The 17562-nt window shown below is 36.4% G+C and overlaps 1 protein-coding gene and 1 long non-coding RNA gene across 5 annotated transcripts in view; both read right to left on the bottom strand.

Moving 5' to 3' along the window:
- LOC125963824 (uncharacterized) overlaps positions 1 to 17562 on the bottom strand; it is a 212712-nt gene that overhangs the window by 32171 nt on the left and 162979 nt on the right. The window lies entirely within an intron of this gene.
- CNOT6 (CCR4-NOT transcription complex subunit 6) overlaps positions 1 to 17562 on the bottom strand; it is a 74726-nt gene that overhangs the window by 11987 nt on the left and 45177 nt on the right. For all 4 annotated transcript variants that reach the window (XM_033413510.2, XM_004284056.4, XM_033413511.2 and 1 more), the window contains 7 exons: positions 9743 to 9847; positions 9592 to 9660; positions 8437 to 8594; positions 7477 to 7631; positions 6580 to 6734; positions 5427 to 5657; positions 2134 to 2336 (listed from right to left, as the gene is read on the bottom strand). In XM_033413510.2, the coding sequence (XP_033269401.1) occupies positions 2134 to 2336; positions 5427 to 5657; positions 6580 to 6734; positions 7477 to 7631; positions 8437 to 8594; positions 9592 to 9660; positions 9743 to 9847 (1076 nt within the window). The remainder of the gene's footprint in view (positions 1 to 2133; positions 2337 to 5426; positions 5658 to 6579; positions 6735 to 7476; positions 7632 to 8436; positions 8595 to 9591; positions 9661 to 9742; positions 9848 to 17562) is intronic.

Raw genomic sequence — 17562 nt, 5'->3', positions numbered from 1 at the left:
AAAAAAAGACAAGGCCCCACATAAGATAACACTTGAACACTGAGAACTTTCAAGACATATCCTTAGAGTCAAACAAAGAAACTTATTAGCCTGTAGGAAAAGGCAATACTACATAAACCAAATGGCATCCCCAAATGTGAGAATGAAGAAAGTTTAGGGATGATAATCATTCTTCCTCCTATCTGGATCTTTTCAAAATCTTTAACAAGACCTAAAGAATCCTTCATGATAGGGCCTCTGCTTCTCTTTCCTAACTTAATTTGTGACACTTTTCCTTGCTCACTACTCCACTGCCATACTGGCCCTTTTTGGGGAGTAGGGAGGTGCGGTGTGAAGTGGGGTACATTCCTTGTAGGCGCCAAGCTCTTTCCTGCCCCAGGGCCTCCACACATGTCTGGAACACTTTCTTCTACTTGTCAACTGGCTAACTCCTTCTCAACCTTCAAGTGCCAAGTTTAATCACTTTCCCAAGGCCTTCCTGAATCCTGCCCTCACCCACTTAATAGCTCCTACCACCTCTGATTCTTTTCCCTTGCTAACGCACTCCCCCAAGGTGTAACTATATACTCATTTGTGTGGTTGAGACCTATATTTCCCACCAGAACATGATTCCACGAGGGCCAGGCTGTCTCTGCGTTCAACAACCTCAACAGTACCCAGACACAGCATCTGGCACACAGCTAGGTTACTCTTGGTTTGCTCCTTTCCTCCCTATAACTTCAGACTCTCCTTTACATGCTCCTGGCCAAGAACATTTAAGCATGTTCAAGAGTCTTCTTCCTAACTTTCTATCAGGAACAGGAACAAGAGGAAAAAAAAAAAATCCCTAATCTCTCCCACCTTTTAGTTATCACCCTCACCTCTTCTTCAATCAACCTGCTTGAAATAAGAATCTAAAAGTTGGTTTTTCCTACCTCATTGCTCAGTTATTCTCCAACTCATCATATTCTAGTTTCTCTGACTACTAGCTCTCAAGTGAAACAACTCTTATCAATATCTTTCTGAAGCTTAACACACACACCTCTTTCCCTAGAAAGGCTTTCTTTCCTTGCATTTAAGTTCCTATACTGTCCTGGTTTTCCACCTCTCTGGTTACTGTCATTTACATGTTAGTTTTCCCCAGTCTACTCCAGTCTCTCTTCAACTCTACACACTCATCTGTTCCCAGGGTTAAATCATTATCTACAGTACTGTGGATCCTCCAAAGCCAAATAAAAAAAAATTGTCAGTTTTCAACAGTTTCTCAAAGGAGTCTAAACAACCTCCCCTCTAAAATTAAGAACCAGTTAACACAAGTATTTACACTATTCTAATAGACAATCTAACCTGAATGATTATTTTCTCAGCAGGTTAGAAATGGAAAATTAGGATTTTAGAGAGCGTAAATGCAAAAGGTGGCTAAAAAGGACAGTTGAACACAAGTCCTAAACAACCACAGATAATAAAAATGAGGAGAATTACTAAGGAAAAGGCTCCATATTGTAATCCATTAATTGTGTAACAAGGCATATAAATAATATATATATTAGAAATTTTAAAATGGCTAATAATAAAAGACATTTTGGTTCTCAAGTAGTACAGTTTCAGTTAAACTGAAATAGAGATGGAACAAATTTGACAGCAAATTAAATATGATGGCCCTGCATATCCAGCTGTTAGTAATGAGCCTATAAAAAAAAAATAATTGCCCCAAAAAGGTGACAGTTAACTCAGGATTTACTATCATTATTTCATCTGATTTCTTACCTTGGAAATGATTCTAATAGGTATCTATAAAGTACGGATGGGACTCTAATCACATGGAATTCTACATTAAAAGTAATAAAAGAGGGCTTCCCTGGTGGCACAGTGGTTGAGAGTCTGCCTGCTGATGCAGGGGACACAGGTTCGTGCCCCGATCCGGTAAGATCCCACCTGCCGCGGAGCGGCTAGGCCCGTGAGCCATGGCCGCTGAGCCTGTGCATCCGGAGCCTGTGCTCCACAATGGGAGAGGCCGGTAATAAAAGAATGCTGCTGTCAACTAGTTCGAGATGGCTTAATTCCATTCTGAGCATTAACATTTAAAGCCATCATAAAGTTATAAGACACTTTAAAGAAATGAAGGCTTTAAAAGTTTATTATCTCAAAACTCACCTTAAAATCAAACGTGTAATTTGTGTAAGGCATCAGGCCACTCTCATAGGCACTCTTTAACTTGAAACCATGAGTGATCCTTCCATTGGTTGTCCCATTTTTCCCATTACAGCTGAAGTTTGTAAGACTTTCATTATATCTCAGTTCCTTAAAGTCTTTATGATTTGTTTCTACTCCACCAGTGCTCAAATATTCCACAACACCTATAATGAAAATAAATGTACTTTTTGCACTGTCAAGTATAATACACAGTGTACAACACATAACTAAAAACATAATTCGGTAGTAAAGTTTTAAATCACACATATTCCCACTTTCTAAAATGTTTCACTGTTTTTCACATTTGCCAAAACTTGTATAAACCCATTTTTACATGGTTTTAATCATAGTATACTGAATATTCTATACTGTATCACATGAACTTATGTTCATATGTCTTCTCAATTATTTTTTTTTAATGATTGCATAATACAACTGGGCTGATGTACAGTATTTGTTAAGCTAGTTCCTTATTTTTTTAAATTCATGTTATTTCTACCTTAAAAAAAAAAAGAATACTATAATCAACATCTTAGTATGTAGGTTTCTGCTATGCTTAGTATAAAATACCAAGATTAGGATTCATCGTGCCTAAATATACATTGGGTTGGCCAAAAAGTTCTTTCAGTGTTTTCCGTAAGATGGCTCCAGTAGCACTTAAGTTCATTCGAAACAATTTTGTTAGATTGTGACAGCAGTCATATCAGTGTGCATTTAAAAAGAAACTTCTCAAAATTGGTGAATTTTTGTGTAGCCATTTTAATACTGAAGATGGAAGAAAAAAAGCAACGTTTTCAGCATATTATGCCTTACTATTTAAACAAAGTTAAAAATGCAACTGAAACGCAAAAAAATTTGTGCAGTGTATGGAGAAGGTGCCGTGACTGACTGAACGTGTCAAAAGTAGTTTGCAAAGTTTTGTGCTGCAGATTTCTCAATGTTTAATGCTCCACAGTCGGGTAGATCAGTTGAAGTTGATAGCAATCAAATAGAGACATTAATTGAGAACAATCAACGCTGTACCACGCGAGAGATAGCCAACATACTCAAAATATCCAAATCAAGCGTTGAAAATCATCTGCAGCAGCTTGGTTATGTTAATTGCTTTGATTTTTGGGTTCCACATAAGTGAAAAAAACCTTCTTGACCAACTTCCGCGTGCGATTCTCTACCGAAATATAATGAAAATGTTCCGTTTTTAAAACAAATTGTGATGGCTGATGAAAAGTGGATACTGTACAACCATGTGGAATGGAAAAGATCGTGGGGCAAACAAAATGAACTATCACCAACCACACCAAAGGCCGGTCTTCATTCAAAGAAGATGATATTGTATATATAGTGGGATTGGAAGGGAGTCCTCTATTATAAGCTCCTTCCGGAAAACCAAACGATTAAATTCCAACAAGTACTGCTCTCAATTAGACCAACTGAAAGCAGCACTCGACAAAAAGCGTCTGGAATTAGTCAACAGAAAACGCATAATCTTCCATCAGGATAATGCAAGACCGCATGTTTCTTTGATGGCCAGGCAAAAACTGTTACAGCTTGGCTGGGAAGTTCTGATTCATCAGCCATATTCAATAGGCATTGCACCTTCGGATTTCCATTGATTTCAGTCTTTACAAAATTCTCTTAATGGAAAAAATTTCAATTCCCTGGAAGACTGTAAAAGGCACCTGGAACAGTTCTTTGCTCAAAAAGATAAAAAGTTTTGGGAAGATGGAATTATGAAGTTGCCTGAAAAATGGCAGAACGTAGTAGAACAAAATGGTGAATACGCTGTTCAATAAAGTTCTTGGTGAAAATGAAAAATGTATACACACACACACACACACACACACACACACACACACACACACACACACACACACAGAGCCAACTCTGAAAGAGTTACAGAGCAACTTCAGCATCCCTGGACAGTATTTTTCCAATATGCGAAGCATACGATGGGTTCTGCAAATATTTAACTTTCATTTAATTAGTTAACAAGACTGGACATTTTCCCATGTGTTTGCTATTAAAATACTGTATTTTGCAACATGGAAATAGGTCCTAAGATCTGCATTGTTTGACAAGAGTCTCTCTTGGCCCCTCAGATACTTTGTAGCTAAAAAGAGGATGCAAGGCATGTAGAGAAATTGCCGGTAATCCCCAGATGGCTTTGAAAGAAGAATTATGGATCTTAGACACCTTTATTTCCCCGAAAACGATTTTTTTTTTTTTTTTGTGGTACACGGCCCTCTCACTGTTGTGGCCACTCCCGTTGCGGAGAACAGGCTCCGGACGCGCAGGCTCAGCGGCCATGGCTCACGGGCCCAGCCGCTCCGTGGCATGTGGGATCTTCCCGGACCGGGGCACGAACCTGTGTCCCCTGCATCAGCAGGAGGACTCTCAACTGCGCCACCAGGGAAGCCCTGAAAACGAATTTTAACAGTTTCTAACTTATTATCTATTCTCTCATCTATTGTGATAGCAGTGATGTGCTACTGAATTTAACCACTCCGAGCGTGTGAATGTGTGTATGTGTGAATGTGCGCATTCTTGCATGCATGTAAGTCCAAGGAAAAGTATTCTTGTGTATGTATGTGAGAAAGTATAAACAAGGAGCCAAAAGACAAAAAGAAATACTTAGTTTGATATTACAAGGACTATGGCTTTTACTCACTGTACTAACTATGGAAAAGTATTTAAGAATAAGGCTTTCTGTATTCTTCTACTTTGTGATTAAAAATCAAGATTCTTGATCTTTTTTTTGTTAAAATCACTTGCCTGATCTGTGTAAATAAAAAAAAATCTCAATTTCCACCTGAGGTGTATTTTTCTAATCAAGCCCATCAAAACTGGAGATCCTTTAATATACGGTCAAATTTAAACTGGATTTTATTACCACATGCTGGAATCCCAAAGAGTCTGTCTTAATAACCTTTTCAGAGTGTGCATTACATATAATCTGGGGATAATGAAATACAATTATATGTTCTTTAATAAGTTACTTCAAGTTATCACCTACGTGTTTACTGAAGATGATTAACATCCTTCCTCCTGAGGTTTTTCATAATACCATTTCATTTTCAAAATGGTTCCCCTACTCCACAACACATTTTTTTTAACCTGATTCATAGCTGCCACTATAAATTGAATTTTCATTTTGACTAAATTTGGAATTATAAGAAACAACACATTACAAGAACATTTTAAGTCAGTAAGCATTCTATATAAAATAGCATTGTTTTGTTTTGTTTTGTTTTTACCAGAGTCCGGCAAAGAATTAAGATCTGCACACAACACCAGTGGAATAGTTCCAAATTCTCCCAATGCACTGGACTGGAGGCTTCTCGAGGCTTTATCAATGATGTTCTTCACTTCTGAGAGGAACATCATTGTTTGAACCAACTTCACATCAGAGTATTCAGGGTCCCAGTGCATATGAGCATTAGCCACGAGAATAAGTTGTTTTTCTGTTCCAAGATGTGGCTTTCCAGCTATATTAGATAAAAAGAAAAGAAACAAACAAAACCTGTCCATAACCCCATATATGCTCACAGGGTCTGAAAGCAAGTAATATCTCAGAATCTTGGGAATAATAAAGAAGTCTAAAATTTAGTTAACAATCTCCCACCTGATGACTGAATCTACCCTACAACAAACCTGAGAAATAGACATCTAACCTCTCGGTTGAGTACTTCCAGAATAGGGTATTCACTACTTGAACAGAGACAGCCCATTCTATTTGGGACAGCTTGATTTTTAAATAGTTCCATCTCCTTAAAACTTCTGGTCTTCTAGATGTCCTAAATTGAGCATCATAAAATTAAATTGACACCCTTTTTCTTAAGATATGTTTAAGATAGTCATTAAGTTCCATCTTTCATCTTTCTATCCCTCAGATTAAATATCCCCATTTCCAACTGTTCCTCAAGTGACAGAAGTTTCAGTTCGTAGCATGAAGGTCACTCTAAACACACATTTAATTTGAAATAAGTGGTCCATTTCTCCAAAACTCAAGACCTTTAAAATAATGACTAAAAAGGTCAGGAAGAGAAGTCAGCATACAGAATATCCCTGTGGCCAAGAAATTATGTAAGTGTATGGAGTTCTTCTCTCTGAGCAGTCATTTTAACTAATATTTACACTTCAGCATTTTATGTGAAAAATTCTTGAGGAGAAAAGAAAGCTGTTTTTTTCCTTTGGCTTTAAGCCTTTTAAGATTTGACATAGTTTTCTGGGCAATGTTTCCTCATCTTGAGCTTTGCGGTAGAGATAAATGAATATAAGGTTTTAGAATCTAAGATTTAAATTCTGAGTTTCTTCAGGTGTTAGACAAGACTATTAATATGTAACAAATTTTTTGTTTTCTATTAAATTTTGGAGGTCAATTTCATAGAAAGTGGAAAAGTCACTCACATGACATTTCAATCAATTCCTTTCGAAGTTCTAGCAGTACAGCAACTCCAATGTTATCTTTTGTCATGACTCTATTCAGCATAGCTTCAGACCCTTCTGAATTTGCCATTGCTAGCTGATTAAATTCAACAGTGTGTTTCTGAACCAAAGTAAATCTAAAACAAAAACAAACACACACACACAAATATAAAATTGAGAATACCAAGACATTAGCTTTGTGGAAAATGCAATTTTCCCCAACTTCCTTAACAGATATGATGGCATGTAAATTACATTATGGAAAATCCTCCACACTTAACACCAAGCTTCCCATGTCCATTTAAGTTGTTCTCAGTCTGTTACGGATACAAATAACATTTTGATAAACTTTTACAACTTAAGAAAATGTAGTCATCTTCTGTTTACGTTTCACATTGGAAAATTCCATCTTATAATTTTAAAATAATTCTCTTCCTAAGTACACGCTTAAGAATCTCTCCACCATCCCAGAGGGAATGCAATTACAAGGTGTTTCAAGTAACAACTGGAGTTAAACCCTAGCAAACACCTGAAGAAACAGCAGCACTTTCAACATGCCCTCCAAAACACTATTTCTGATGAATCAAAACAAAACCCTCTAAGTCAACAGTACTGTTTTCTTGAGTAATAATGAAACGCCTCATTCTCTTATTGGCCAACTAATTTCCATTCCCTTGGCCCCCATCCTGCAAACAGAGAAAGTTTTCTTTTTAAGAAATAAGATGACTGGGAATTCCCTGGCAGTCCAGTAGTTAGGACTCTGCACTTCCACTGCAGGAGGCAAGGTTCGATGCCTGGTCTGGAAACTAAGATTCTGCATGCCATGTGGCTCAGCAAAAAAAAAAAAAAGAAAAGAAAGAAAGAAAGAAGATGACTTACTTTTCTGTCTTAAAGAATATTGCACAGCCATCAACATGTTTTCTTTCTTGTTCTGACATTGTCCTAGCTCTAGATTTAGGACTAAAGAATCCATTATAGCCACGTTCTTTCAGTTCTACCAGAAAAAAACTGTAATACTGTTCTGTTTCAACCTCCTGAAAAATTGTAAATAGCAGAGTTATTTCATAAGACAAAAATCAGTCCTATGCATTACCTTTATATGTACAGTTTAAGAACTTAAAAGAATTTCAAAGGACTGATCTGCAGAATGAAGAATTACATTTTTTCGATGTAATTTATCTGAAACCAATCAGAACACCTACCTGTCATTTTACAGGTACCAGTTGATAAGGTTAATTCTTTATTGTTTAGGAGTAAAGAATAGAAAGACATATACCCCTATGCATATATTTTTCCTTATATTTTAGAATTGGCGTAGAACAAAAATCAGAGAGGTAACAGGAACTCCACAGATCAAATTTCACACCACAAGGAGAGTGACTTGCCCAAGGTCATGTAAGTTATTATGAGAGTTGGACTGAGAACTCAGTTACTGTGCACCAGGTTCAATGCCCTTTCTACTTTGACCTAACTATTCAATTACCACTGGTAGTAAAGCAAAATTATACCTTGATAGTGTTACAATTTTAGTAACATTGCCACCCAATTAAAAAATAGTGTACAGGAGCATCAGGGAGGAAAAAGTAAACATTTAGCTGTCATAGCAAACACTTAAAACCCAGCTTAACCCATCTGCTTAATTTGGCAGCACACTGCTACAAAGCACAGCAGGCAGTGAATGCTCCCAGAATTCACTAAATACAGAAAAAGTCCATATTTTAATAACTGCTAAAGCTAGGACTTCATATGTGTCAGTGTAATGCGTTCCCAAGCTGTTCCTTGCTTGATCAATGTTGGGGCATTTCTGCAATTTAAACAAGTGCTCTTCTGATGACTTACCTGAAGACTTATGACATCAGCATTGCAACTCAAGATTTCTTGAATAATGGCCTTTTTCCTGTAGTCCCAATTTAGTGCCCATGATGGACAGTAGCCATATAACTGCCGGGTCGCATATTTATCACAAAGAACATTATAGCACATGACAGAAAACAAGGCTGTAGGAAAGATAACTTTACTTATTCACACACGTGGCAGAAAAAAAAAAACATAATTAATTTCAATAGTTTTCACTTAAATGCTAAGTTTGACTTTATTTATTCAATATATATTCACTGAAAAACTACTATATGCCAGACATGGCATAAGTAATGTTAGAAAATAAATGAAGGACAGATACGTGAACAAATTATAATATAAATAAATAATGTGTTTCCTGCTACAGAGGTACACACAGAAGGTTCAAAAACTAACAGAATACGATCTTAAGTCCTTCAGCCTCTAAGACCAGGGCTCCTCATTTCTATGTTCCCTCCACCACTTCAACTATTGTTAATGTAGAATGTGGAAACCCGACAGGTAGTTTTCTTAACAGGCATCTCTACTTTTCTTCTACAGAGCAACTACTATTAATTCACATGAAAGAAAAGGGGTATTATAGACCAAATCCTGTTGCACACATCACAGAAGTGCTCAAACTATTTTCATACAATTTTAAAAGGAGATTAGAGGTCATTAGTTCAATTTCTCTTTTAAGTAGGTGTTTTGGCTATCTTAAACTTTTGTATTATCAAATACATCTGGAACACAGTACAGTTTGGAAACTTACAGTATAGAAAGATTTTCATGTATTTATTATAACTGAATTTGATCAATACTTTAGAGCAGAGTTCCTCAACAGCAGCACCTCTGATCTCTAGCCACAAGATGCCAAGAGCACTTCTACCAGTTGTTAACAATCAAAAAATATCTCCAGGCATTGCCAAATGTCTTCTGGGGCATAAAATCGCCTCTGGTTGAGAAGTACTGCTTTATACCAAACTTTCCGTAGCATAGTAAAGAGGCCAGGTAATCAAGTCTTCGTTATTATCTCCCAAGCCAAATCAACCTTAAGCATTCTACTGTAACACTGCCCAAAATCTAAAGCATACCGGCAATACTATTAGGTTTACAAAGAAAAAGTAAAAATAAGATTTAAATAATTAGGCTACCAACCAGTTGGCCGTGTTCTGTCTGGTTCTTGTAACATAATCCAAGATCTTGGAGGTGGTTGTTCTGTTGAAACTAGTTGAATATAAAACACAAAATTAAACAATATTCTTACATGTCTTTCTAAAAAAAATGGTTTAATCAAATGACCACTTACTTCTTTTTGCAGTACCTGCCAAATTATCAAGCAAATAGTTCAGTAGCCTTCTTGTTCCATCTGGTTCCAGATAGAGGTTCAATATATCCTGGGTAAGTGGATTTCCTGGAAATGTTTTTTAAATAGGTAAAATGAAACCAAGACAAATACTAAAATATTTCAAAACTGAAAAATATACCAAAATTATCAGATCATCTATAACAATGTATATTAACTATATATATTAACCATATATAACTGTATATAAAAAACTATATTAACTCAACATACCAAACTAGAATATTTTTTTTCAGCTTTTGATGTGAAGAATAAAAAAGATTCATACCACATTCTACAGAAGTATCCAAAAAATGATTATTAATGTACTGATGTCAATCTAGAAGATATCTAATAGTGCTCTGCATCTGACCCTGCCTCATTAACACTTTCATAATGATCAAAAGAGAGTAAAACTGGATTGGGGAAGAGTTGGAAGAAGGACTAGGCAAAGGAAAGGTGAGAACCAATATAATGAATCACAGAATCAAAATTTAAGAACGCTACAAAGTTAATAAGAAAACATCCTAATGACAAATGCTGTCTAGCACTTAGATTTTTTAAAATTCTAATGAATAAAGTAACAGGATGGGACAGACCTGGTTTAAGATTAAGCCACTAATGAAGGGGAAAACCCCAGGGCAGTGATCCAACAGTAAATTCAATCACTGTTTCGTAAGTGCCAAAAATGAAAGCTAATGCAATGATTTACATGTATTGTTAATAGTCTCAAATTCTCTCAGAAGGACTTCTTATGTACAAGCAACAGCATAGTACACTGTTTCAAAAGCAAAGTTCCTACCCATGCTCCATTTTAAGAAAGACTAATAAATTCTATAGATGGAAGATAGGTAAAATGATGAGAGATCTTAGCCATTCCAAATTTAAAAAAAAAAAAGGTATGGACTATAAGAATGATCACCACACAGAGAAAAAAGTATTTTTTTCCTTTTCTCTTGTGAAAGAGTAGACTCAAAAGGCAGAATGAGGACCAAGCTCAGAATAGAAGTGTTTGTTAAACATTAGAATTATTTAAGATGAAATGCCCTGACCTGTGAGGTAGTGAAGTATCCTTCATTAAAAGCTGGATTACACGGATGGGAAGAATCCTAAGTTAGGATTTTAAGAACTGTAAAGGTAAAAACATGCTCCTATAAGTGCAAGGTATATATTTGTAGGAAGACAAGTAACAATAGTATCATTCCCCATATGTGTACAGTTCTTTACAGATACCAGAGTCCTAAAATTTTCATTTAGTCACAATCCTATGAGATAGGTAGCTATAACCTCAAAGTTACCAGGACCCTGTTAAGGATATCTTGAGAAAATGAAGTCAACCAAAAAACTTCTCAGTACCAGGTAAGCATCCCATTCTAACTAGACCTACATTACTGCTGTTATTTTTACTACTTTCTAGTGCAAAAAATATTTAAAGGCAACTGCTGAGTACTTATAACTATGAGATCCTCCCTTCTAAGATCTTTCTATAAAATTAAAAACCATCCCCAAACCCAAACATCTATTTTTGACTCTCTAATAAATGCATGAAGCCAAATGGTATATTTCCCACAACATCTGCTTGTTCTTTGGAATTCCTTTAAATTTAATCTACTTTTCATTGCCTGGAAAAATAATACACATAGGGTAAACTTAACAAGTACAATACAATTCTGGAATTAAAACATGATACTGAGTCTCAGAACTAAGGAACAAAAGTGAATGAGAGAAGTCGTTTCTGGAAAGATGAAGTAAACATACTTTTCCCTATTTCTCCTGCTGAATACAACTAAAATCCCATTAATTATGTGTAAAGAAATGTAAGACTCTGAAATGTGGTAAGAAGGCAGAATGTTCAGACTTCAGGACCTGAGGAACAACACAGTGGTGAATTCCTTGGGTTTACTATTTGTCTCATATATCCCAGACACAGAGCTAAGAAGCCAGCAACACAGAAACACCTATGGGTACAGAAAAAAAATTCCAACAAACGCCAAAGGGCCAGGAAAGGGCAGCCTAACAAAACAAACCTTTTAGATAGTAACAGCTCTACTACAGCTAAACACCAAAGAAACATACATGGCATCCTCTCTACTCATGCCAGCAAAGACCAAGCAGGGAGCTTAGACTTACACCCTTATGAGGAAGTAAGGAGGTACCCCAACACCCCTAGCAGGGTAGGGTCAGAGAAGGCCAAGAAGGTAGCTGGGACTTTTATCCCCTCCAGGCAGTAACAAGCACCTCCTCCTCCGCCCTGTGGTGTCTGCAGAGACCAAGAAGGGAAGCCTGGACTATCACCCCAACCCGCAGTAATGAGGTGCTCCTCCACCTCCCTTCTGGGGATGACGTCAGAGGAGGCTGAGTAGAGTCAAGACTTTTACCATCTCCCAACAGTAATGAGGTCACCCCAATGCAGTGACTATGGAGACCACATAAGGAGCCAAAACTGCCACCTGTACCCAGCTGACCCTCAGGTGTCAAAGGCTAAGTGGAATCTTAACTCCTACCTCCCCTGGCAGTAAGGAGATGGTGTTCTCCATTTTTCCTGCCACAGCAGTGGTAGAGAAAGCCAGCAAAAAAGGTTTAAATAAGATCCAGAGTCTTATAACATAATGTGAATATGTCCAGCTTCAAGTAAAAATCACTAATCATACCAAGAACCAGGAAAATTTCAAACTGAATGAAAAAGATAATAGATTCCAATACTGAGATGATAGAAACATTAGAATGATCTGAGCAAAACAGAGAAGGCATGATAAAAATGCTTCAATGAAAAATTACAAACATGCCTGAAATAAAATGACAAAAAAATAAGAAGACTCAGTAAACAAAGTTTTGGTAAACAAATGAAATGTAAAAACCAAATGGAAATATTAAAACTGTAAAATAGGATAAATGAAATAAAAAACTCAGTTGGATGGGTTCAACAGCAGAATGGAGGGTCAAAGGAAAGAATCAGCGAACTGGAAGGTATAACACTACAATTATGCAATCTGAACAACAGAAAGGAAACAGATTGAAAAAAATAAATGAACAGAGAGCCTCAGGGACCAGTGGAACTACAACAAAAAATTTAACATTCATGTCCTCAGAGCAACGGAAGCAGAAGAGCACAGGGCTGAGGAAGTACTAAAGAAATGGTGAAAGTTCCCCCAATTTGGCAAGAAACCTAAACCTACAGATTCAAAAACTTCAAACAGGACAAACCCAAAGGAATCTATACCAAGCAACATCATAATTAGACTTCTGAAAACTAAAGACAAAGAAAAAAATCTTGAAGGCAGCCAGAGAAAAACAACCTTATCTGTAGGGGAAAAACAATATGAATAACCACAAATTTCTCATCACAAACCAGTAGAAAGTGGCATGGTATTTTTCAAGTGCTGAAAGAAAAGACCTGTCAACCCAGAATCCTACATCCAGCGAAAATATCCTTCGGGAATGAAGGAGAAACAAAGACATTTTCAGATGACAGAGAACTAAGACACTCTGTTGCCAGCAGACCCTCCCCTAAGAGAACCATTAATGAAAGTTCTCTAAATGGAAAGGAAATGATAATAGAAGGAACCCTGGAATATCAGGAAGGAAAAAAAAGATTATGGTTTAATAAAAGGGGGGGCAAATATAATAGGCTTTCCTTCTCAAGTTTTCTGAATCTTGTTTGGCAGTTAACTGGGGGAACAGGCAAATAAAAGGTCATAAAAAGAGCTATGGTTTTTATATGTCACTCAAACTGGTAAAGTAGTAACACCAGAAGACTATGATAAATTAAGTTTATATACTGAAATACCTAGAGCAACCACTGAAAAAGATAATTCAAACACATCACAGACAAATTAAAATGGAAATGTAAAAAGATGCTCAAATAACCCATAGGAAAGCAAGAAAAAGAAAACAGAAAAACAAAAGCAAGGAGAACAAACAGAAAACAAAAAATAAAGTGGCCGATGTAAGCCCCAATAAATCAACAATTATAGTAAATGTAAATGGTCTAAATAGACCAATTAAAAGACAGAAAATTGGCAGTGTGGATTTAAAAACATGACCCAACTATATGCTATCAACAAGAAACTCACTTCAAATATAACAATATAAGCAGGTTGAAAGGAAAAGGATGGAAAAAAAATCATGCAAACATTAGTCAGAGGAAAGCAGGAGTGACTATATTAATATCAGATCAAGTAGATTTCAGAGAAAATCACCACACTGCGAGTGGCCTTATGTAACGATAAAGGGCCAATCCCCCAAGAAGAATTAGCAATTCTAAATGTGTATCTATCAAACAACAAAACTGCAAAATATTTTAAGCAAAAACAATTCCATCCAAAAACTGATGGAACTGAAAGGACAATAGAGAAGTCTACAATTACAGCTGAAGACGTCAACACCCCTCTCTGAAAAATTGATAGAACCAGACAAAAGTCCACAAACCATCAATCTAATAGATATCAGACAAATATATTGGATCTAACTATTTATACATCATCTACACAGTAACAGCAGAATACAAAACTCTTGCCCAATGCCCAAGGGACAAATACTAGGATAGATCATATCCTGGGCCATAAAACCAAACATCCACAAATTTAAAAGAACTGAAATTATGTAGAATGTACTCTTCAACCACAATGGAATGACACTAAAAATCAGTAACTGAAAGACAATAGGAAAATGTGCAAACACTTGGAAAATTCTGACTGATCCATGGGTCAAAGAGGAAGTCTGAAGGGAAATTTCAAAATGCACTGAGCTAGTGAAAATAAAATTTGTTGCTGGACACAGCTAAAGCAGGGCCAAGAGGGAGAGTTACAGCACTAAATGCATATATCAGAAGAAAAAAGTCCCAATTCAATAATCTAAGCTTCTACCCTAACAACCAAGAGAAAAAGAGTAAAATAAACCCAAAGAAAAAGCAGCATAGAAATACTAAAGAGCAGAAATCAGTGAAACTGAAAACAGAAAAATGGAGGAAAAAAATTTTAAAGCTGTTTCTTTGACAAGATCAATAAAACTGACGAACCTTTAACCAAGACTGATAAAGAAAAAGAGAGACAACAATTACTAATATCAACAACGAAAGGGAATAAGGGTATCACTACAGACCCTACAGAAATCAGAAGGATAAGGGAATACTATAAACAACTCTACATACATAAATTTAACAACACAGATGATATGGGCCACTTCCCTGAAAAACAAAATCATCACAACTCACCCAGTAGATAATTTAATAGCACTACACCTAGTAAAGGAAATGAATTCATAATTTTAAAACTACCAGAAAAGAAATCAACCCAGACTGTTGCACTGAAAAATTCTACTAAACATTTAAAAAAGGATTAACTCTAATTCTACAGAATCTCTTCTGGAAAACAGAAGATGAGGGAACACTTTCAAATTCATTTCATAAAGCTAATATCACCTTGATACCAAAACCAGGCAAAGTGAGTATAAAACAAACAGAAAACAAAACTACAGACAAATATCTCTCATGAATACAGTCAAAAATCATTAAAATATTAGCATACACTTACCAGCAATAAACAAATTGTACACCATGATCAAGCAGATTTTATTCTAGGAATGCAAGCCTGGTTCAATATTCAAAAATTAATTATCAGGCTAAAGAAGAAAAATTATATATCACATATCAACTGATGGAGAACAAACATTTGACAAAATTAAATACCCATTCATGATTTAAAACTCTCAGAAAAAGAAGGATAGAAGGAAAAATCCTCAAATTGATAGGGCATCTACAAAATACCCATGCTAACATTATACTGAACAATGAAGACAGAATACTTTCTAAGGTCGGGGAAAAGGGGGGATCTCTGCTCTCACAACTCTTATTCAACATAGAGCTGCAAGTTCTGGTCAGTGCCATAAGGCAAGAAAAAGGAAAGAAAAGCATACATATTGGAAAGAAATAAACTTCTCCCTATTTGCAGGTGACTAATTTTCTACATAGAAAAAAATTTTTTAATTACTAAAAAACCTACAAAAAATAGAAAAACCAACTCCTAGAACTAGAATTGGGTTCAACAAAGTAGAATGATACAAAATCAAGCCTTGGTAAATTTAAGAAAATTGAAATAGTATCAAGTATCTTTTCCGGCTACAACGCTATGAGACTAGATATCAATTACAGGGAAAAGATCTGTAAAAACTACAAACACATGAGGCTAAACAATACACTACTAAATAACCAAGAGATCACTGAAGAAATCAAAGAGGAAATCAAAAAATACCTAGAAACAAATGACAATGAAAACACGACGACCCAAAACCTATGGGATGCAGCAAAAGCAGTTCTAAGAGGGAAGTTTACAGCAATACAATCCTACCTCAAGAAACAACAAATGTCTCAAATAAACAAACTAACCCTACACCTAAAGCATTAGAGAGGAGAAGAACACCAAAAAAAACCCCAAAGTTAACAGAAGGAAAGAAATCATAAAGATCAGATCAGAAATAAATGAAAAAGAAATGAAAGAAACGATAGCAAAGATCAATAAAACTAAAAGCTGGTTCTTTGAGAAGATAAAACAAAATTGATAAACCTTTAGCCAGACTCATCAAGAAAAAAAGCGAGAAGACTCAAATCAATAGAATTAGAAATGAAAACGGAGAAGTAACAGCTGACACTGCAGAAATACAAAGGATCATGAGAGATTACTACAAGCAACTATATGCCAATAAAATGGACAACCTGGAAGAAATGGACAAATTCTTAGAAAAGCACAACCTTCTGACACTGAACTAGGAAACTGAAAATACAAACAGACCAATCACAAGCATTGAAATTGAAACTGTGATTAAAAATCTTCCAACAGGACTTCCCTGGTGGCGCAGTGGTTAAGAACCCACCTGCCAATGCAGGGGACACGGGTTCGAGCCCTGACCCGGGAAGATCCCATATGCCGCGGAGCAAGAAAGCCCGTGCGCCACAACTACTGAGGTCCATGCGCCTAGAGCCCGTGCTCCACAACAAAGAGAAGCCACTGCAATGAGAAGCCCGCGCACCGCAACGAAGAGTAGCCCCCGCTCACTGCAACTAGAGAAAGCCTGTGCGCAGCAACGAAGACACAACGCGGCCCAAAAAAAAAATAAAGAAGTTAAAAAAAAAAATCTTCCAACAAACAAAAGCCCAGGACCAGATGGCTTCACAGGCAAATTCTATCAAACATTTAGAGAAGAGCTAACACCTATACTTCTCAAACTCTTCCAAACAATCCCAAACTCATTTGCTGAGGGAGGAACGATCCCAAACTCATTCTATGAGGCCACTATCACCCTGATACCAAAACCAGACAAAGATGTCACAAAAGAAGAAAACTACAGGCCAATATTACAGATGAACATAGATGCAAAAATCCTCAACAAACTACTAGCAAACATAATCCAACAGCACATTAAAAGGATCATACACCATGATCAGGTGGGGTTTATCCCAGGAATGCAAGGATTCTTCAATATACACAAATCAATCAATGTGATAAACCATATTAACAAACTGAACGAGAAAAATCACACGATCATCTCAATAGATGCAGAAAAAGCTTTTGACAAAATTCAATACCCATTTATGATAAAAACCCTCCAGAAAGTAGGCACAGAGGGAACTTACTTCAACATAAGAAAGGCCATATATGACAAACCCAGAGCCAACATTGCTCTCAACGGTGAAAAACTGAAACCATTTCCACTAAGATCAGGAACAAGACAAGGTTGCCCACTCTCACCCCTATTATTCAACATAGTTCTGGAAATTTTAGCCACAGCAA

This window comes from Orcinus orca, chromosome 3 (genome assembly GCF_937001465.1).
Source record: "Orcinus orca chromosome 3, mOrcOrc1.1, whole genome shotgun sequence".
Lineage (NCBI taxonomy): Eukaryota > Metazoa > Chordata > Mammalia > Artiodactyla > Delphinidae > Orcinus > Orcinus orca.
The sequence above is the reverse complement of the archived record's forward strand: the minus strand, read 5'-3'. Positions and strand labels throughout refer to the sequence as shown.